The 20,664-nt window shown below is 46.6% G+C and overlaps 3 protein-coding genes across 3 annotated transcripts; all 3 read left to right on the plus strand.

Moving 5' to 3' along the window:
• Window positions 1–3,015: 3,015 nt before the first annotated feature.
• oser1 (oxidative stress responsive serine-rich 1) lies at window positions 3,016–7,985 on the plus strand. Its single transcript, XM_085354769.1, has 4 exons — window positions 3,016–3,346; window positions 4,424–4,533; window positions 4,687–4,803; window positions 5,717–7,985. Exons 2-4 carry the CDS (start codon window positions 4,457–4,459, stop codon window positions 6,594–6,596), a joined length of 1,074 nt encoding a protein of 357 aa, XP_085210895.1. The 5' UTR covers window positions 3,016–3,346; window positions 4,424–4,456; the 3' UTR covers window positions 6,597–7,985.
• A 1,644-nt stretch (window positions 7,986–9,629) lies between these two features.
• Window positions 9,630–16,175, plus strand: manf (mesencephalic astrocyte-derived neurotrophic factor). Its single transcript, XM_085353615.1, has 4 exons — window positions 9,630–9,806; window positions 11,380–11,507; window positions 13,869–14,010; window positions 14,406–16,175. Exons 1-4 carry the CDS (start codon window positions 9,719–9,721, stop codon window positions 14,588–14,590), a joined length of 543 nt encoding a protein of 180 aa, XP_085209741.1. The 5' UTR covers window positions 9,630–9,718; the 3' UTR covers window positions 14,591–16,175.
• Window positions 16,176–16,812: 637 nt separating this feature from the next.
• rbm15b (RNA binding motif protein 15B) lies at window positions 16,813–19,999 on the plus strand. The gene has a single exon (XM_085354770.1). The coding sequence runs from the start codon at window positions 17,030–17,032 to the stop codon at window positions 19,568–19,570; it is 2,541 nt and encodes an 846-aa protein (XP_085210896.1). The 5' UTR covers window positions 16,813–17,029; the 3' UTR covers window positions 19,571–19,999.
• Window positions 20,000–20,664: the final 665 nt, after the last annotated feature.

Consider the following 20,664-nt stretch of genomic DNA (forward strand, 5'->3'; position numbering starts at 1 on the left):
ACACACACACACACACACACACACACACACACCTACACACACACACACACACACACACACACACACACACACACCTGCACACACACACACACACACACACACACACACACACACCTGCACACACACACACACACACACACACACACCTGCACACACACACACACACACACACACACAGAGACACACACACACACCTGCACACACACACCTGCACACACACACACACACACACACCTGCATACACACACACAGACACAGACACACCTACAAACACACACACACACACACAGAGACACACACACACACACACACACACCTGCACACACACACACACACACACACACACACACCTGCATACACACACACAGACACAGACACACCTACAAACACACACACACACACACACACACACACAGTGTTTAAATCTCATTTTATTTTTCTACTATGCAAGAAACTTCAAAACACTTTTTAAATGTTTGTTAAAGACAAATGTCTGTATGTGTTTGAATAAATCACTAAACATTTTTTCACTTTTATTGTTTATACATTTGTAAATTGAATTTGTGTTTTTTGTACTGAAAAAGCACTGACTGTATATGAAAGATGACCATCATAAGAAGAGGTTCATTTACCTTGTGGACAGACGATGGAGCTTCTTCTTCACAGACTGATTTAAGGACACGTACAGGAAGTCTATCATGCCACATACGTCTTTAAAATACTCTTATTGTTCCTTAACATTGCCGTCATGCTCACTGTGTCGCCTGTGTCGTGGGAGTAGCGAGCCAATTTTCATATCACAACACGTGTCGCAGGACACAGTCTTTGTGGTGCAGCATCCAGGTGTGCGCCTTTCAAGTTCGTAACTTGGCGTGTTGCGCTGGGTTGAAGGCACGAGGGTACGATCGTGTCATTTTTCCCACCATTTTAATGATGTTTCAGCTCAGGGCCATACAGTATCTGGCCTTCAAGTCTGCCGTCGTTAGCCGTTTCCGGGTCCAAACTCCGCTTCAGATCCCAAAGTCAAACGAACACTGCAGCATCACTGAGAGTTAAAAACTGTCTAAATTCTTTCATCTTTAATAAAATGATCAGCGTTGCTGCTTTACCAGGTGTAACAATTGAGTTTAACATGCAGGCATCCATAAAAACAGGATTTATGATGTTTAACAGAGTTAGAAGTTAGCAGGAAGTTAGCTCGCTAGCTTCCACCTAAACATGATATAGCATGTTCTGACTGAGAGATTTCTGACAAAATTCAAACGTACAGCTCTGCTATCACTTCCAACATAAATGAAAACATGAAGACATGCTATATAAATAAAATGGAATTGAGTTAGTGCTACGAGCTAACCATCACCAGACTCATGCAGTGTAGCAAAGTTACGGCTAGGTAGCTAACAGTAGCATGCTTGCTCAGGTTAATGCTACTAAAATTGTGTGGCTGGCTAGCTGAAGGACCATTAGACAGTGAAATGTGACTGATGAACAGAGGATGCTGCACACTCACTCAGCCAGCATTTACATTCAGTAATAATCTGCAGGGTCTCCCTGACAACCAGTCTTAACAGAGACAAAATTCAAAATTTGAAGTTGTGAAAATCATGAAAACACTGCGTCACGTTCTTACTAGAGTAGGTTTATATCTCATTCATCTCTGCATTTTATTTCACTTATCCCATTCAGGGACGCAGGGGGGCTGGAACTGGAACTTAAAACCATAACCTCACATCTGGAAAGTCTTTATTATCCTCATAAGTCAAGTTAGAAATAGATTTCTTTTCCCAAACATTCCCATACAATCTGATTCCACACGAGTCGCCCCCTGCTGGCCTTTATAAGAATGCATGTTGGAGGCTTCATTTCTAGTTTGTACAGGCTGCTTGGGAGCTGGATGAAACCAGGTCTATACGATGTTTTATTTCTCGGTGTAATCTGAGAGAATGGGGGCTGTACAGTAGCTCTGAAAGTCGGTGAAGAGCTGCAGGTTTGGCAGTCGCAGTGTTTTCAGCCATTGGTTCATGTTGTTTACAGACTTTGCTGGTTTGTGGTCACAGCAGCTTTCAGCCTCGATCTTTGTTCCCCAAACCTCAGAGTCCGACTCGCACCACAAATTAGTCTCATTTCCAGACACAAGTTTGTGTTCCCACGGGCTGGTTTTTAGAAAGGTGATCCTGCTTGAGTGAATGCACTTTGTTCCTTTTTTACCATGTTGATCATAACAACCTCTGTTTTTCCAAGTTACTCATATGCTAAGGATATTATTTATCCCTCTGACGGTGAATTCCTGATTTAAAAACAAACAAACAAACCAACCACAAAAAAAACAAAAAAAAAAACACTATCAGCCTGTGTTATTGCACGCTGTAAGTGACGACACGAGAGAGAAATCCACAGATTGTGAAATCACTGCAAACAGGCTGCCCTGAAAACAGCTGTGTTTCCCCCCCTTTTGTTTCCTTTGGTCCAAAACTGGTTTGATTGCTTTAGTTCACGATCCTTTTCATCCCCGGGCGCTGAACAGAAGATGACACACCCAGATGAATAATCCCAGGTCATGCAGAAAGTCAACTGTGCAGTCCCCGAGAGCAAATACGGAGCTGCGGTTCGGGCGGCGAAACCAAAGCAGAGGCTGCCTCTCAGTGGTCGCTTTCATTGATGCATTCAGAGAGTACAGATGCACATCTGCAGGCCTGTTGTTACCGAAACTCCGTTTACTTTACACATACTCTGCATAATAAAAACTGTTACTACAACAATGAAAGTACCAGATTGTGTTGTGGAGCTTTCTTTGCGGGTAAAAAGCAGCCAATGCCTAAACAAGAGCCTTAACCGTCCATCATAAAGCTGGAGCGCTGTGAAGCTTTAAATACACTCTGGCTCCCTGGAAGCAAATATAAAGAAATGAGGGTGAACACTTTTTCTATAAATAAAATAGTTTTATTTTGAAGAGTGACGTCAGCTCGCTGTCGGGAGCGTGACGTCAGCGGGTGCGTTGTTGCAGAGTCACTGCGACGGTTCGACTGTAAACAAGCCGAGGACAGAGAAACGTCTCGAACTGAGTCCGAATGTCTGCGCTGTTATCTCCGTTAGTTCATCACGGCTCGTATTCATCCGTGTCCGGTTCCATGTAACCGTCCGTGCTCACTCTCCCCCCGAAGGAACAGATCTCGTTGTCCCGGAGAAAGAGTCGCTCAAAAACGTTCAGACCCTGAAGCTAGCTTAGCTTAGCGTAGCTCTGGATAGCCTACCTGGCTAACCAACATCTGAGGGCCCGTTCAGAGGAAAAGCCCCTCTATGCCCTGGGCACCTCTCTCCCTTCACCGTGACTGGGATATCCTGAACCGTAAGTATGCCCTCCTGTATTTTAGAGGTGTTGCAAGCATTTTAACAGCAGTTAATATGACCTCCAATGCCGAACTAGCTAGTTAGCCTAGCAGCCTGCTAGCATTAGTGCAAAAGGTTTGAAAACACGCTCTTTACATGCAGAGATTTTCAGCGTTTCAGGCATTAACTAAGTCTAATTTTACTGCGAAAGCTCGACAGACGTGCATTAATCTCTCGGTGTCACGTTTCATTTCATTTATTCGGTTTATCTCAAGTAATGTGTTTTTATTGGCAGCGGCTCCGCTCGTCTTTAACTAGAGGCCTGCTAAACTCATTCACAGAACTCTGCGTGTCATTGTGGAGTGATCTCTGAGTTATTAGTTGTAATGTCTCAGTTAACGGTGGATAGCACTCATATTTCCTTCAGAAACGGAACCCCTGCTGTCGTGTTTTTTCCGAGTTTGCTGTCACGTTTATCACGTCTGCCGATCTGATTGGATTATCTATAGCCCAGCTGATCGATCAATAACATATCAACAATCTCAAAAGTTCAGTGTTTGTTGATTTATTGTTTATTTTAGAATTGATTTTAGCTCCTTGGATCAGCGAATATGGCCTTTATTTTTAATTGAATTTTTTCATTACTGGAGTAGTAGTTGGTAATTTTTTTAGAAAGGCAGAAAATACCCTCTTATGACCACTTAGGTCTGTCTGATATTTAATTTACTTGGAAATTAATAAAAAAATGTTGACTCAGAAAACACAGAAATGCCTCTTTAAGGAGCTGAAATTATTTGTCTTTCTCATCTTCTGTGATGGTGTGTGTGTGTGTGTGTGTGTGTGTGTGTGTGTGTGTGTGTGTGAGATTTGATTAAAGACTAGTTCTAGTTAATTTTCTGATATTGTTTACTCGTCCAGTGTTTTCATTATACTGACTCTTTGAACAGCTGCTCCCACTAAGCAGCATATTCTCAGCGCCGCTTGATAACAGATGTGACTTTTAATTAAAATTGGAATCTCTGTGAAGGAAACCGTGATGCGCACTTACCTGTGTGGCTTCATCTGCAAAACACTGTTGTGTGTTTCTATTTTGTAGCTGGGTGGCTGGTCAGAGCGGCCTCCTCCCACCATGGAGGCAGGAGGGAAGGACTGTGAGGAGGAGACGCTGCAGATGGCGTTCAAGAAGCTGAGGGTTGATGCTGAGAGGTAAACACAGGCCAAAAAAAGTTTTTAATTTATTTTAAAATGATTTTTTTAAATTAAAACCCCCACAGGCCACTTTATTAGGTTCACCTGTTTGACTCCTTGTCTATTTAGCGAATCACATGGCAGTAACTCTGCTTTCCTCTCTCCTTCCAGTTTGCCCGGAGCTGTGAGTGTTTCGGAGGCGGTAACTTCCAGAGCAACATCGCGAGCTTGTCTCGACTCAAGCGGAGCGAAGCCCAAACTCGGCTGCCCGAAAGACAACTGGCACAGGTAGGCTGATTCTCTGGGAGACGCTCGATCACAGGAACAGACAGTGTGGATACTTGTGTCCATCATTGTGAGCTTTTTTCCACTGAGTCAGAAAAGAAGAGGAGGCACGTTTCGTTCTATCAGTTCCATCCTAAACACAGCCTCAGGACTCAGACACTCTGGTTCGACTTTTCTTAACTGGTGGATGCTTTAACTGTTCTAATCCAGTGGAGTGTAATGGTTTTTATTCAGCGTCATTAGGAAAAAAACAGGCTAAACTGGTTATTTTAACTCTAAGCTGAGTCATAAAGTTTAAGTCAGGCATTGTTTGCTTGTTTAATAAATACGTGAACACGTGAGGAGGAGATCTAACCCTCGTGTTTAGTGTTTTGTTTTGTTTTTTGTTCTAAAAACAACCTGTGAAGGTTGTGAATGTTAAGATGTGGCAGTCTGTGGAGAAGTATTCATTCATGCCAGTGATATTCCAACACTGGTGACTTTTTGGTTTTTACAGCAAAGAGTAAATGATTAAATGAAACTGACTAACAGAGCAGTAACCAGCTGCCTCTCCAGCTGGTGGCCTTTCTTCTGATGTGCAGCATCTGTGAGCTCGGCACAGTGGCACCGGCGCTCCGCCTGCTGCAGGTTCTGGTTACAGTGGCTCTTGATCTCAGAGCAGATCCTCAGAACAGAACCAGGACTGCAGATGCTAGCTGTGATCCAGGCTGATGGAGATAAAAGTCTGTCTGACATCAGGGGTTGGGTGGAATTGTAGCTCAGAGGTCAGCAAACATCTGGACTGAAAAATAAGAGCGAGGGTTTTTTCTAAGGTCAGACTTTGTGTTGTGTCTTTCAGGTGACGCCTCTTTTCTCGTTGAGTGTTTATTTTGGAGTTCTTCTTTGTGATATTTGATTTTCTCTCTCGTCCTTTTAGCTGCATGAGGAAAACTTCCAGAGGAGCGTCCAGAACACAGCGCCGTCGCAGGTCCAAGTCGCCCATCCTCCACCCACCGAAGTTCACCTACTGCAGCACCTCCGGAGCGTCTGCACTGTCGCCCCCTAGTGGTTGCCCGAAGCACCAGCGCCTGGCCGCGCCTGAGCCTGCCCCACCTCGTCCGGCAGCAGACGGACTAGCTGCCTCGCCCGTGGCCATCCCGGTCCCAAAAGAGCACTCCTCTCCAGGCTCACCCGGGCATGTCCCCACTCTGGTTTTTGGATCCTGTGCTGCTTATGAGACGCATATTAGAAGCGTGGCTTCCCCACAGTCCTCACAAGAGATCCCCACTATCATCACCGCTACGTCCGGGCTGGCCGGAGGAAAGTCGAGTGAGGACAGCAGCCCGCAGAGCAGCGAAACCCGAACGGGAACATCCCCGAGATCCAGACCGGCAGAGGCTGCTGACTTCCGAGCTCTGTCCGAACTCCACAGTGGCAGGTCTGCCGAGGGTCCCCACGCCGCCTGTTCCTGTGCCCAGAGAAGCAGCTCAGAGTCTCAAGAGGACGGCAAGCAGGGGGTCGAGTGTCAGTGCCATCATCAAGGGTGGCACGGTGTGGAAGTCTACTCCTTCACGGGGCTCCGCAACGTCATATCGGAGTGTGAGAGGAGCCTGCCGAGCAGCGAGGAAGCATCCAGAACTCTCAGCTGTAACGCGGCGGCGTCTCCGGCGCTGTCGTCAGGCTCCCCTCGCTCCTGCTCAGAGCAGGCGCGCGCCTACGTGGATGACATCACAATAGAGGACCTTTCTGGCTACATGGAGTATTATTTATACATCCCCAAAAAGATGTCGCACATGGCCGAGATGATGTACACTTAGAGTCAGATTTATTATTACCACTATTATTATGTCAGATAAGGAAAATGATAAGACGGTAACAAGGGTATTTTTTTCTGTCGATGAGAGAAAAGTTGGCCTTGGAGGAAAGTAGGAAAGGTGCTAGTAGAAGGAAGAGTTAGGAATAAAAGTTTCATTTAAATGGACAAAGGTTGGCCACAACATTAGAACCACTCATAGGTGAGATCCACATGTTAAGTTGTGATGTTCTGTTAATCCACGTCTGTTATATTCCCACGCTCTGTTACAGCAGCAAAACAAAACAGCTCCTGGCCCGATCGAGGGTCTGTGGGAGCCCAATTCACAGAGGCCCCTGAGCCCATAGGAACCAGCCCCGGGGGCCACAGGCTGCCGTTTCAAAGCTGGTCCAAGCACCTCCTGCTAGCGCTCTGCTAGCGTTAACTTTAACCCACCTTTCTGGAGGTGGAGCCGGGGGGCTGGAGGCTTTTCCAGCTGACATAGGGCCAGAGGCAGGTCTGTCACAGGGCTAATGCACAGAGACAGGTTGCTGTTTTTCTCATGAAATTCTCATAAATTTGCATGAAGATTAAACGTTATTCTGAATAATTGTCATAAATTCAGTATAAGTTTGGTTTAGTGGGTCGGTGACACAGTGTCAGCCTGTAAACCCACAACCAGAGGTGCACGGCTGCCCGCTGTGCCTGCAGTAGGGGAGGGTGTGACTTTTGAATGTTAGAAAAATCATTAAGTTATAAAAATGCAACTTTTTTTTTTTGTCTTTCTTTTTTCTTCGGGTGAGTGAAAGGACACATACCTACAAATGTAGGAAAAACATTGATACTAACTACAAGACGGTGAGATTAATGTGACAAAAATAATCCAGAAATGAGGCCCAGAGCCTTCGACTGCGCTTCAAACGTGTTGAAGTGGATTATATTTGAATCCAACGTGTTTTGATAGCACGCTCTCTCAGATTTGTTTAAAGATGCTTCGTATCCAGTAACTCTGATAACCAGAAGCTGTCGTATTTTGGAGCCTGACTGTCAGTAGGTGTGCAGACCGTGTCAGGCAGGCGGCTTTAATGTTGTGGCTGATGGCCACAGAATAGACTAACCCACGTTTAATGTTTCTGTTTGTCTTTCTGTGATTTTTACTAAATCTGACAGAAACTCGTCACAGCCAGCTGTTTCGCTTTAGTTTCGCCTTTCTCTTTGTGCCCTGTGGATCACTTTTCTTTCTTTCTTTGTTTTCGGTTTACAAATGAAGTTGCCAAAGCTCCTGGTGCTGGGTCTTGCAGAAGACAGGAACACGCGAACTTGTCATGCCAAGTGTGATTCTGTTTTTGGTGTTTGTGGCGACCTCAGGAGTCGCCCGTCTGGATTTAATTTCACTCAATAAAGAAGTAAAAAATGGAGAATTCGTCGTCTTCACTCGTGTCAATGAAGCTAATCAGAGATTTTTCTAACATGCTCGCACGGAGTTTACAGGGAGTAATAAAATAATTTCAACACAAACCCTGAAGCCCCAGTCACAGTCACAGATGGCAGTTATCAACAACTGTCTCTTAAACCATGCTCTCTGCTTTAGGCTCTGGGCACGCTCACAAAAAAGGGGCGTTTCCCGTGTCTTGTGCACAAATTGATCCCCATGAGTGTCACCTGCTTGAGTGATAAGTTATATCATGATAAAATGGTGTCTAAAATCTATAAAGAACATAATAAAAGTAACAGTAAATGCAACACTGCAGCAATATGACAAATTATTGTTCCATAAAAATGCTAAACGTGTGTTTTGGCACACTAAAACAATTTAACTCCAGCCTCACATTAGAGTTTAAGCTGGATCCATTTAAAAGTCCCACAGTCTAAAAACGCAAACGTGAAAAATGCTTCTGTCACAGATTAAAGGGAAATTTATCTGATTGAATAGATAGTCTGTGTGAGTAAACTATAAAAACATTCTATATTTCCTGCTTCACCAAAATAATACATGTAATCTCCAGTGACAGTGTGAGGCACAGTTTGAGCTGCTGTACCAATCAGGGAAAATGTGGCACTTTCAGTTGATTTTAAGATAGAAATGAACCTACCTCGCTCCAGACCAGGTGATGTATTACTGTGTTACCAAGGTGATATAGCCAGGTAAAAAGCCATGTTTATATCAGGAAGCTCTCAGAACACAGTCTCTGACTGTAAACAGTAAACGCTGTGAACTGTTGATGAAGCCAGTGTGTGAATGGGTGGATGACAGGTTGTGTAAAGCGCTTTGGGGTCCTTAGGGACTAGTAAAGCGCTATACAAATACAGGCCATTTACCAAGCCATTCATTTTTCATTTTTCTCTGACCTACCTGCAACCAAACCGCAGCTTTTGCACTACAATTTTGCCTCTGGCTAAAACTGGGTTGGGCCAGTATTTTGTTGTAGGAGAGATTACTTTCTATGCTTACCCGATTCTGCCCAACAGAAGAGTTTCATCATATTTTTAATCATAAAATAGAAGATGTAAACTGGGATTTAATATCACAGATACATCTGAGCCATGGAGGATGAAAAATGATATAAATAGACTAATAAATACTTGGATAAATGTCAAGACTAACAATGAAAATCTTAAATACAAACTTTCATAATAAAAATGATGAAATCAAAATGTGTCTCTATATTTCACCAGTTTCATTTTTGTCAGGCTGTTTTGTAATTTATTTATTTATTTCCTAAAGTAAGATAACGGTATTGTGATTGTCCCTTTACACTAACAATGTCGTTTTTATAAAGCTAGTTGTGTATTTATTCGTAAATGTGGCATTGTTTGTCCTCCATAACGGGCCACTAGTCGCCTTCCGCTGACATACATTATGGGAGCACGGTGAGGGTGTGGACCAATCAGCCGGCGCCAACTGGACGCTGTCCCCGGAATGCTCTGTTTCCGTCCAATCAAAGACGAATGCGTGGAGGACTCCGGAACGAGTCGGACTTCTCGACCAATGAGGTGCTGGCGTAGCGTGACGTGGCGCCGGAAAGACCACACTGATCGTTCACTTTACCGGCGTCTGTGCAGAAGCGGCTGCGGTCCATGAGTGCGGAGTCTCCCTGTCCAACAGCGGTTAACCGGGCGGCATTCTGAGTGTTTATCCTCGCAGAAATGTTGTGTTTGAGCGGGTTGTCGGTGGCGCTCGCCCTCGCTCTCGTGCCGGGTTCCTCCGAAGCCTTGAAGGAAGGAGACTGTGAAGGTAGGTCCGTGTGCTAGCTTCAGTTAGCTTAGCTACAGCGACCAGGGTTCAACAACTTTTCAAAGACCTCCACCCGAAAGCGGTCTAAAGTCCACTGCCAGGGTTACCGTGGCGAAGGGAGCGGAGCTGGTGTTTACAGGGGTGTCACTATTCCAAAAAGAGGGGGGAGGAAGCATCCAGAGCTAATGTTCCCGTGTTACCAGAATAACGAGCTTCATCACTTCCAGTAAACCAAAACTCACCTGCAGACACACCTGGCAGCATCCTGTGAGCGCGAGCCACAGACGGGATATCTGCAGGCTGACACAGAATCAAACATCAGGATGTAAAAGTCTGAAGCTTCACCTGTGAAATGGTTGGATTGGCTGTTGTAGCCAGGTTGGAAATCACCTTAAAAAGTGACCTTGTGTTTGAGAACATGTAAATGAAGTGTAAAAACCAACGAGCCTTAAAGTCAGGGGCCTATCAGGACCCCAGTTTGTGCCACAAAGTGAGTTTTTTTTAAGTCTAATATCTTTGCTCATATTTATAAATAGTCAGCATCAACAGGATGTGCCAATAGGTTGGATATAAAATAAAATGAAGTGTTTTGCAGGTATCATTATGACTTTATAACTATTGTACATACTGTTCCACATTATAAACAAGCCAGTCCTTCTTGGCCACTTAAACTATCTCAATATAACTGTTATGTTACATTTGTTCTACTTCCTGCTGCCCTCTTGGCTTGATCTCTCTTTTTAATGTCAATGAGAGTTTTACATTTATAAATAAAGAATATATTAGAGTCGCTTTGACAGAGACTGATGGAGCTTCTACCCATGACAGAAATATTCCTTCTGGCTTAAAATAGCATGCCATCTCTGTTTCTATCAGGAGAGGTGTGTTTGACATATGGTTCAGAGGTTGTAGGCCAACAAGTCATTTACAGTAGTTTAAATACTGGAAATCACTTTTTGACCCACCAGTGGGAATCATCCTGAGGTCTGGTGGTGGTCTAACTTAAATAAAATAAGCTCTTTTAAACCTTATTTGTGTTTTAATCAGCTCTGACTGGATATTCTAGACATGCAGGTTTTATTTCTCACTGACTGTTGAATTTAACTTTCAGTCTCCCAGCAAATTCCAATTAAAGTGCGCAGGGTCTTTTCAGAAAGTCTGCGAGTGTCAGTATTTGCATCTAGTTGTTCTCCTTCATTCCTGATATGGAATAAGTTGTTTCTATCGTAAATCTCTGCTGCTTTCAGTTACTCTTTCAGGTTGCAGACGGCTCCGTACGTCCGTTGTCATTTCTGTATGATGACAGACTGTTTGTGAAAAACATAAATTTAAGTTTTTATCTGACAAAGTGTCAAATTCAGTTTTTATTCAATGAGGGAAAAAATGAATAAGAAGTCGTCACATTTTAAACATCCTAATTATTTTTTAAATAAAGGAAAATCTAATCTATATATAGATTGTACGGTACTACATATTTAATAAGATGAGGGACTTTGTTGTGACTGGCTTGTGTTTTTCTTTCTACACAAAGATTTAACCGCTCGTCGAGTTGACTTTTGTTTTCCTGTTTCAGTGTGCGTGACCTTCCTGGGGAAGTTTTATCAGTCGCTGAAGGACAAGGATGTAAAGTTTAACAGCGCAGACATCGAGAAGGCGCTCACGGCGAGCTGCAAAGACACCAAAGGCAAAGAAAATCGCTTTGTGAGTAAAACGCGTTTACATGTTTCTGGAAGCTGGAGGTGGTTGGATCGATTAAAATGAACCTGAGCTGGAGATTCAACATGTCAGAACAGGTGTGTGTGAATGAGAGTGAGGAGATGAAATGTTAGAGAGGCGAGGCTGAGATGGTTTGTGCAGAGGAGGGATGGTGGAAATGTTAAAGATTCATGGATGTAGTGAAGGAGGATGTGCCGAGATGGAGGCAGATGGTCCTCTAAGGTTTTGCAGTACAAGCTACAGGAATGAGTGTGATTAAATGCCCCCCCTCCCCCCACAACCATAATCCTGGTCAGTTAAACGAATTATTCAAATTTTATCACCATGGTTTGATGTCACCTGCCACAGCCCGGGTGTCAGGATCAGCACCTGCAGCTCTCTGATGTGGAAAGTGTCTGTGAGCTGAATCTTTTTTGCTGGTTTTCTGACTTTCAGACTAGTTTTCTCCTGTTTAAACACCCAGACAGTGCAAGTCAGGGGTGTCCAAACTTTTTTCACTGAGGGCCACATACATAAAAATATAGGAGGGTCTGGGCCACTTACTAGAAATTAGATATATAACCTTAACTTTAGTGTATTAAAGTTAGAAAAATCACTTAAAAGTGGTCGAATATGTTATATTGTTGAATATAATTAAAGACAAAACTGCCTTCATCACAGCTTTCCATAAATGGATCTTTATTGATTTATTCAGAAAAAGCTTTGGCAGCTCGTTCTCACAACAACCTCAGATTTCTTCTTAGACAGAAGATTTACAGCACAGAGAAAAACCAATAAAGATGGGACGGGTACATTTCAAGTTTGTTGTTTAAGTTATTAGGCTCAGCAACACACCTATGAACGTTCGTTTGAAACCATTATCGACATTAACAGACTGAACTGGACTTAATAACAGGAGTGCATCATTTTAGTAAATTCTTCTGGTGAGTATCAGCTGCGCTGGGTATGTAAATCGGGCCGTCCAGCTGCGGTGCTGATCCGACGCCACTCGTGCCAAAAATCCGGACAAATGTTTCTTGATCAAGGAGCAGATCTGCATCAGATGAGATCAGCTGACTACGTGTGCGTGCGCTGTGCACAGCGGTGTGTACTCTGTGTGTTAACAAGAAAAACGCATATAAGAAAGTGGTGCACAAAAGCAGAGTAGTGACAAGACTCATGCGTATTATTGATATTTGAAGCATGTGCACATGCATGCTTATTAACACACGGGTACTGTGGAATATATTTTTAAAGCGCTCGTGCTCTCGTCCACTCCCCGCAAAAAAATAGCAGCTGTGCGGCGTCTGTGGCATCGGTGCTCTCATCGCATGCAATGGAGTAAAAATCAAAAGCGCAGCTTCATCAGACAGCTGCAGTTTAATGTTGGCTGACGAGTCTCCAGTGCGTCGCACGACTGGATTTCTGGACATGCTGACGTTGTTGAAGTCCTGCACTTTTTCCGGGCTCATTATTTCGGTGACTTTAATGAGGCCGTGTTTTATGAGGTCTCCATCTGAAAAAGGCTCGCCATGTCTCGCGATGAGTTGGGCGACCTCACAGCTCGCTATTGGAGCCTTTTCCTGGACTTTTTGAGCACGAAATAAATACTGCTGCTGACCCTGCAGGAGAGCTACGCTTTGCTTTAATTTCTGCTCTGGCTCGGCACCAGTGTCGGATGCACAGGCCTGATGTTTGGTTTCATAATGACGTCGTACATTATCCTCTTTCATAACTGCCACAGTTTCAGTGCAGATCAAACAGACACACTTCCCCTTGAGTTCTTTGAAGAAATCTTCACTCTCCCACCGTGTCTGAAATGTTCTGCACTCACTTTTCTACTTTTCGCTTCTTTGGTTCTGCCATGTTTAGTAACTTGGGGGTAAATTTCTTCTGTGATTGTCGTTTTTGGTGGAGCAACTGCCTTGATCAACAGCAGCTCCCCCTGGTGTTAAAACTAAGAAGTGCAATGCACTCAAGCTAAAGTTGAAGTGCGGCCATATTCTATTCTATTTATGAAATTACTTGCGGGCCAATTAAAAATGGATCACGGGCCGCAGTTGGTCCGCGGGCCGGAGTTTGGACACCCCTGGTGTAAGTGAATGTGATCGCAGTTTATATGAAAATGTTTGAGTTCAGTCATGTTGTGTTTGGGCAGCTTGCCACCACTAGGGGGTGCAGCGCTGCTCCCTGGGACAGAGACATTCCTGTGTTTGGTTTTTGTAAATGGACTCTTATGATGAACCGTTTGAAGCAGACGTTTTCTATTTTAGCACGTGACGCAGCAGAATCCAGCAGAGTGACCGAAGCCGCTCGTGTTTCATTCGTCTTTAACTTTTTGATTTCTCCTCCCTGTTCTGTGTTCAGTGTTACTACATCGGTGCAACGAGTGACGCGGCAACCAAGATGATCAATGAGGTTTCCAAACCGCTCAGCTACCACGTCCCCGTGGAGAAGATCTGCGAGAAGCTCAAGAAGAAGGACGGCCAGATCTGTGAGCTGAAATACGGTGAGGAGGGAAGAGTGCGGATCTTCTCGCCTAACAAACGGTTGAGCCCCACAGTTCAGGAAGTCAACAATAATAATAAAAAACAATAATAGTAGCTTAGCTGGTGTATTATTTATAGAATTATATTTTATTTATAAACCAGCTTTAAGAAAATACGTCCTTTGTTTGATACATGAAATCATCAATTTAACTGTGGCTGATCGATGAGTACCGACCCTTCAAAATAAGAGCGGTGAGTGTCTGAGATGATTTAAAAACGGCTGACGTGAATAAACTGTCGCTCACAGAGACGGCGCAGCTGCTCGTAGACAACACGTGGACTCATGAATCCACATGAATCAGCCGTGCTCTGATTATTTCAGTCTTATTGATTTTTTTTCTTGCTTTCCTTGCAGATAAACAGTTGGACCTGACCTCAGTGGACCTGAAAAAGCTTAAAGTGAAGGACCTGAAGAAGATCCTGGAGGAGTGGGGCGAGTCGTGCAAGGGCTGCGCTGAAAAGTCCGACTTCATCCGCAAAATCACAGAGCTGATGCCCAAGTACGCGCCGGCAGCCGCCAACGCACGGACAGACCTGTAAAAACATAAATATATGGACTCTGATCAGACTGCAATCCAGCGCAGAGAAGAAGGCGGAGCGGGAGTTTTGTTGGGCATGCTTGTTTTGTTTTTTTAATATTTGAAGAGGCAGTTTCAGAAGTATAGATGTTAGCGTAGTCCTGATCTGTACTTCTAAGTGAGGGAGAGCCAGCAGCAGCTGTAGTTAATAATCTTCACAGTGACTGCCTAAATAAGACCTCCAGTTTTCTTCACCACATTGACTCGGATGTTTATAAATTCTAAGTGTGTGCGACTGAGCCGTGATGAGGGAAATTCAAACAGTAAGAGGAGCCTGGAGTGACCGAGGAGCCAAACATGGAGAAACCTGTAACGAGTTACCTGTACATTTATGTGAAGATCAAAACAGGAGCTGCTGATGGAGAATTCGGCTACTTTTCATTTGTCTAAATGTCAAAAAATAATAAATCCAGACTAAAATAAGATGATTGGGTTTGGATCTCCTGATCGTTGCCATCGTATTGGTTCCCAAACAGGTGCTCAGAGCGGCGTTTCCTTTAAATTGGGGAAAATACTCAGATACAGAAAAGATACCAGAGCTAGGCTCATGTGGCGGAGAGGAGGAGAACACTGGGAGATGATGTCACCTGGAAGTTTTCCTGAGGAGGAGACGTTTAAAGTTTCTGGTCGGAGAAGCTCCTCCCACAGATCCCCTCTGACATGAGCTCCGCTGTTTCCATGGTGACTGCAGGACGGGTGGATGTACTGAGACTTGTGGGTGATCCTGACATACTGAGTGTTTGTTCAGCTCCACCCTGCCGTGATCTGTTTCAGGAAAGCTGCAGTTTGTGTTTCTGTTCTCGTTAGATTGAAGGTCTCTGCAGAATCGTCCCGTCACCTTCTCGGCCAGTGAGAAAGCTCCGCCTCCCTCAGGTTAAAATGACGGTTCAGGCCCCTCCCTCCCTCCTCCACCATCCTCTCTGGTGTCAAGTACAGAAAAAACCCTGCTTTTCCCTGGAACGTTCCCACTTCTACTGCGCTGTTTGGATCATTTGTGCTTGCCGCTCGGGTTTGTTAGGATTTACGAGTGGCCCCGGGTCGAGTGCGGCGCTGGACTTCACGGCTCTTGGAAAAAGATTAGCACAAAACTTCAAACCACCGATGACAAGTGTGGGTGACTGTCAGCAAAGCAGGAAACTTTATTTAGGATAATATTTAAGGGTTTTTTCTCTTCAATTTCTAATAAATAAATACAGTTTCTGACTTTTTTACATCCACCTTTGATGTCGCTCACTCAGACACTTCATGTGTTCGTGGTCCCTAAACGTTGGGAAACAACCATTTACCGTGTTCTCTCTCACATGTGGTGGAACTGAACTGCCCCTCCACTCTGGACTGCGGCGGCGTCTCGATGGACGCTGGATGAAACTTGTTTTGTTTGACATAAACGGATGACCTGTAGCTAAAGGTGGTGATAAAAGCTGTGTGTGATGCTTCATATGAAAAATGAAAACTTAAAATATGCTGTTGTCTCACAGTGACTTTTCATGTAAGGCAGTGTCATTTGTTACAACTGTACTATTCTACTTTTTCATTAAAATATGAAAAGCTCCAGGCCCTGCTCTCTGTGATGCACTCACACCTGTGTAGCACTTTGTCTACGTCTCACACTCCACACCGCTGCTTCTGAAAAAGCCTAATGCCTGCCTTTGGAAGGAAGCTGGAGGAAAACCAGTCACAAGCAGAAAAACATGAGTTTGTTCTTCTCTCCTGAGCATGATCGAACACTTTCCACTGACTTAGTTTAAAACATGAAAGCATGTCTCTCATTAGCTATGAACTACTACTCCCTGTATCACTCCTGGATATTTGGGAATACGCTGGAAAATTACCCCCCAAAATGTCTTTATTTCAAACAGAAAATTACAGAACAAAGATCTTGTGCACATCCCAACAAGCAACAAAGCAGAGAAATAAAGGTGCATGAATGATATAAAGTATTGGCCACAAAGAATCGCCATTTTTAGTGATACTCATGAATGTTGTAATTGCTTAGTGGAGAAGAGAGAAAATTAAATATAAAATCCAATAAATATGTAAGAAGTGCAGTTTACAGCAGGATAAAATTAGCCCCGACTTTGTATTCCATAATAACGCGTCCGGCGTCATGACGTCCGCCACGGTTGCGTCATCACGTCTCCGCCCTCCAGAGGGAACGCGCACATTCCTATTGTCCAAGATGGCGGCGCTGGTGCAGACCCTCCGACGCTGATATGTTTTTAACCGACTTTGTGCTCGTTTCTCGGCGTGTGTGCGGTCACCCAGCGGCCCGGGGAGAAGCGTGTGTTTGCCGTAGCTGCCGTCTGCAGCCTCAGCGTCGCTAACAGGCCTGGACTTCGCTGCCCGGGCCCGGATTCCCATCGCAGGCTCCGAAAAGTTTGAGCTCCATCATCCTTTGAAAATGAAGCGGCAGGCCGGGAGAGAGGCGAGCCCGTCCAGGGCCGCCGCCAAGCGGATACGGGAGCGGGAGAGTGCGCGGAGAGAGGAGGTTCCACCGCCGCCCCCACCGCTGGCCCTGCTGCTGGCAGACAGCCGGGGATACCACCGCCGGAGCCGCAGCCGCGAGCGGGAGAAGCCGCGGCTCCGGGAGGAGCGGGCTACCGCCCTGGAGCTCCACCACCGGCACGAACTCAGCCTGCTCGGCCGGCCGCCCCTCCGCACCGCCGCGGCCGAGCTTCCAGCCTCCCGCCCGGGCACGCTGGAGTACAAGACGCTCCTCATCAGCAACCTGGGCTCGCAGGTGTCAGACGAGGACGTGGAGGACGCGCTATTCCACGAGTTTAAGAAGTTCGGGGACGTCAGCGTGAAGCTGTCGCACACCCCCGAGCTGGGCCGGATCGCCTACGTCAATTTCCGACACCCGGAGGACGCCAAGGAGGCCCGGCACGCCAAGTCCTCCAGGTTAGTGCTGGGAGATCGGCAGCTTAAAATCGAACCCATGTACGTGAGGAGGCGGAGCGCCACGCCGCCCGACGTCGGGTATTTACCTGTGCACGCGCCCTACCCGTACCGACAGCGTTCCCTGTCCCCTCCCGTGCCCGGCGTGAGCAACATCAGGGACCTCCGGGCCCGCCACTACGCCCTGGAGCAGCTGGGCCTGAGCCGGGAGAGGGAGAGGCTGCTGGATTATTACGGCATGCTGGATGAGCGGGGTCGGCCCTACGGCTTCCCCCCCATGCCCGTGGTGGAGGATTTAAAACCTGAGGACGACCAGAGGGCCACCAGCAACCTGTTTATTGGAAACCTGGACGGTAACGTCACAGAGGCCGAACTCAGGAGGGGCTTTGACAAGTATGGCATCATAGAGGATGTGGTGATTAAACGTCCTTCACGTGGGCAGGGCGGGGCTTACGCTTTTGTGAAGTTTCAAAATCTGGACATGGCGCACAGGGCCAAAGTAGCCATGCAGGGGCGGCTGATCGGAGGCAACCCCATAAAAATTGGCTATGGCAAAGCCAACCCCACCACCCGGCTGTGGGTGGGCGGGCTGGGGCCCGGGAACTCTCTGGCCGCCCTGGCTCGGGAGTTTGACCGTTTCGGAAGCATTAGGAACATAGACTATGTGAAGGGGGACAGCTTTGCTTACATTCAGTACGAGAGTCTGGACGCCGCTCAGGCCGCCTGCACACAGATGAGGGGCTTTCCTCTGGGGGGCCCCGAGCGCCGCCTCAGGGTGGACTTCGCCAAAGTGGAGGAGAGCCCCTCTCGTCCGTTTCCTCCTGGCTACCAGCCTCCCGTGGCGCTGCCCTCTCACTACGACCTGCTCGGGGAGGCATACAGCCGCCATCGCAGCCTGGAGCGGGAGCTGAGGGGGGCCAGGGACCGCCTGTCGCCGCCCTCTCACAGCCTCCTCTCCCTCCGGGAGCGGGAGAGGGCCCTGCTGGAGAGAGACTACCCCACCAGCCCCACACGAAGCCTGGAGAGGAGGACGGCAGGCGTGGAAGTGTTCGGGAGGAGCGGGCGAGGAGCCAGGAGCCGCAGCAGGAGTAGGGAGCGCTGGCTCAAGGAGCGGGAGGAGAGGAGGAGCCGGAGAAGAAGCCGGAGCAGGAGCGTGTCCGCTGAGAGGCAGACGGAGGAGCGGGAGAAGGAGAGGGTGAGGTCCAGGGTTCGCGGTCCACTAGGCACCGTCTCTCCTGATGCGAGCCCAGACCGAGCTCGGGTCAGAGCGCCGGACTCCACCACGGAGCCACGAGACCACTCCCCTGACAGCGGCGGAGGGGTGCGGCACTCCACCGCAGCCACTGCTGCCAGTGAAGAAGATCCCCCGTCTGGCCGCCACCACAGCAAGAGGTCCTCCAGCGACCACGTCAACAACAACAACAACAACCACCACCACCATCGAAACAGCGAGATCATCACCACCGGCTCCCCCGCTGCCATCCACACCAACACCACCTCCCCCCCGAGCACGCTGTCTGAGTTCGCCCAGACGGCGCTCTCCAAGACGTGGCACGGCTTCTTCGCCTTGAAGAACAGTAGTTTCCCCACCGACCTGTACCTGCTGGAGGGCGGGGCGGCGTTCTTCAGCGCCGTGATGAAGGACAGCCCGAAGCTGCAGAACCAGCCCAGCCAGCTAAAGATCGCCCAGCGGCTCCGCATGGACCAGACCCGGCTCGACGAGGTGTCGCGCCGCATCAAACTAGGCCGCCCGGACAACTTCGCCATCCTGCTGGCCCTCCAGGGCCCCGTCGACCGCCAGGCCCCCGCCCCCGAGCCGGGCCTGCAGGTGCGCTTGCTCCGTCACCTGGTGACGTACCTGCGGAACAAAGAAGCTGCTGGAGTCGTGAGCCTCCCCGCTGTAAAGGAGGGCGCGCCGGGGGCCATGCTGTACGCCTTTCCGCCCGGCGAGTTCTCGCAGCAGTACCTGCAGGCTGCCAAGAGGACTGTGGGTAACCTGGACGAGGAGCACATGGTTATTGTGATCGTCAATGACACTAACTGAACCTGCACAGGTGTGAGCGCAGAGGAATACTTCCATGTTGTTTTTAGACAGAAAAGCATTATTATTGTTTTACTCAGTATGTTATGAATGAAACACGGCGAGCTACACTACGTCTGCGGCGCCCTCGGGGGCTCGTGGAAAATGCGTTATTATAAAACACTTAAATGAGGCTAAAACGCTGCACGCAGGCAGTGCTTGGTCCCGGCAGGAAGTAGAGTTTATTGTGGAAGTCGTATCGTGAGAAATGCCCGTTTGTTACACGTGTCCGTGCGATTATAAACACGCCGCCGCCACCTTATCGACGGGGAAACTTGACCCAGCCGACTGCCAGACAGAATAAAGCAGGAAAAATATTACAATAAATATTCACTTCTAATAAGACATAATCATGAAGCAGTGAACCAAAACGATCTTAAAGGTCACGACTAAAAAAAGTCCGAATTAATACAGAAACTGGATGTTTGACTTGTTGAACACATAAAACCAAAGTTTAATATTAAAGTCACAAAGTTAAAAAAGTCAAACTTTGCTGTAAAACCACAGCATAAAAATTATCTTTAAAAAGTTTGATCATTATTTCTATAAATTATTGTGGTTTATGTGTCAAAGGTACAGAACATAAAGTAGGATGTTTAAATAAAAAAGTGAAGTTTTAGATTTGGAAAGTAATGTTTCTAAAATCCATGCGTCACTTTGATATTTAAGATTAAAAGCACATTTTTGACTTCATGTATTTCTGTCCTTATCTTGAATGTGATAAAGGCCACGCCCCCTCAGAGCTCAGGTGTCGGCTGACCCCGCCCTCATCCTCTGATCACTTCAGTATCCTTAAATGATGAGAAAATACAATACAAACAGGAAACAGACAAAGGTCCCCTTCAAAACAAAAGCTGCGCCTTTTTAAACGTGTGCTTCAAGAAGAGCAGAAGCTCAGAGATAAAATATTAAAGACAAGAACACAAAAAAACCCTTTTTTCATGATTATCTGGAGTCACGATAACGGAACAAGCCGACGTTAAATCATCAGAGTCTAAAGATTTGAAATGTATGGATTTTATATATAGTAGTAAAATGTAAAATCTGATGTTTCTCTC

This window comes from Diplotaxodon limnothrissa, linkage group LG5 (assembly GCF_057381915.1).
Source record: "Diplotaxodon limnothrissa isolate DT_005_m linkage group LG5, D_limnothrissa_male_GT1.1, whole genome shotgun sequence".
In the NCBI taxonomy this organism is placed as follows: domain Eukaryota; kingdom Metazoa; phylum Chordata; class Actinopteri; order Cichliformes; family Cichlidae; genus Diplotaxodon; species Diplotaxodon limnothrissa.

What these genes read in the sequence shown, in the direction of transcription:
- oser1 (XM_085354769.1), top strand. Translation starts at nt 4,457, where the DNA reads ATGGAGGCAGGAGGGAAGGACTGTGAGGAGGAGACGCTGCAGATGGCG. An exon ending in CTGAGGGTTGATGCTGAGAG is followed by an intron (nt 4,534 to 4,686) that starts GTAAACACAGGC and finishes CTCTCCTTCCAG; the next exon opens with TTTGCCCGGAGCTGTGAGTG. An exon ending in CCGAAAGACAACTGGCACAG is followed by an intron (nt 4,804 to 5,716) that starts GTAGGCTGATTC and finishes TCGTCCTTTTAG; the next exon opens with CTGCATGAGGAAAACTTCCA.
- manf (XM_085353615.1), top strand. Translation starts at nt 9,719, where the DNA reads ATGTTGTGTTTGAGCGGGTTGTCGGTGGCGCTCGCCCTCGCTCTCGTG. An exon ending in GAAGGAAGGAGACTGTGAAG is followed by an intron (nt 9,807 to 11,379) that starts GTAGGTCCGTGT and finishes TTCCTGTTTCAG; the next exon opens with TGTGCGTGACCTTCCTGGGG. An exon ending in GATCTGTGAGCTGAAATACG is followed by an intron (nt 14,011 to 14,405) that starts GTGAGGAGGGAA and finishes CTTTCCTTGCAG; the next exon opens with ATAAACAGTTGGACCTGACC.
- rbm15b (XM_085354770.1), top strand. Translation starts at nt 17,030, where the DNA reads ATGAAGCGGCAGGCCGGGAGAGAGGCGAGCCCGTCCAGGGCCGCCGCC.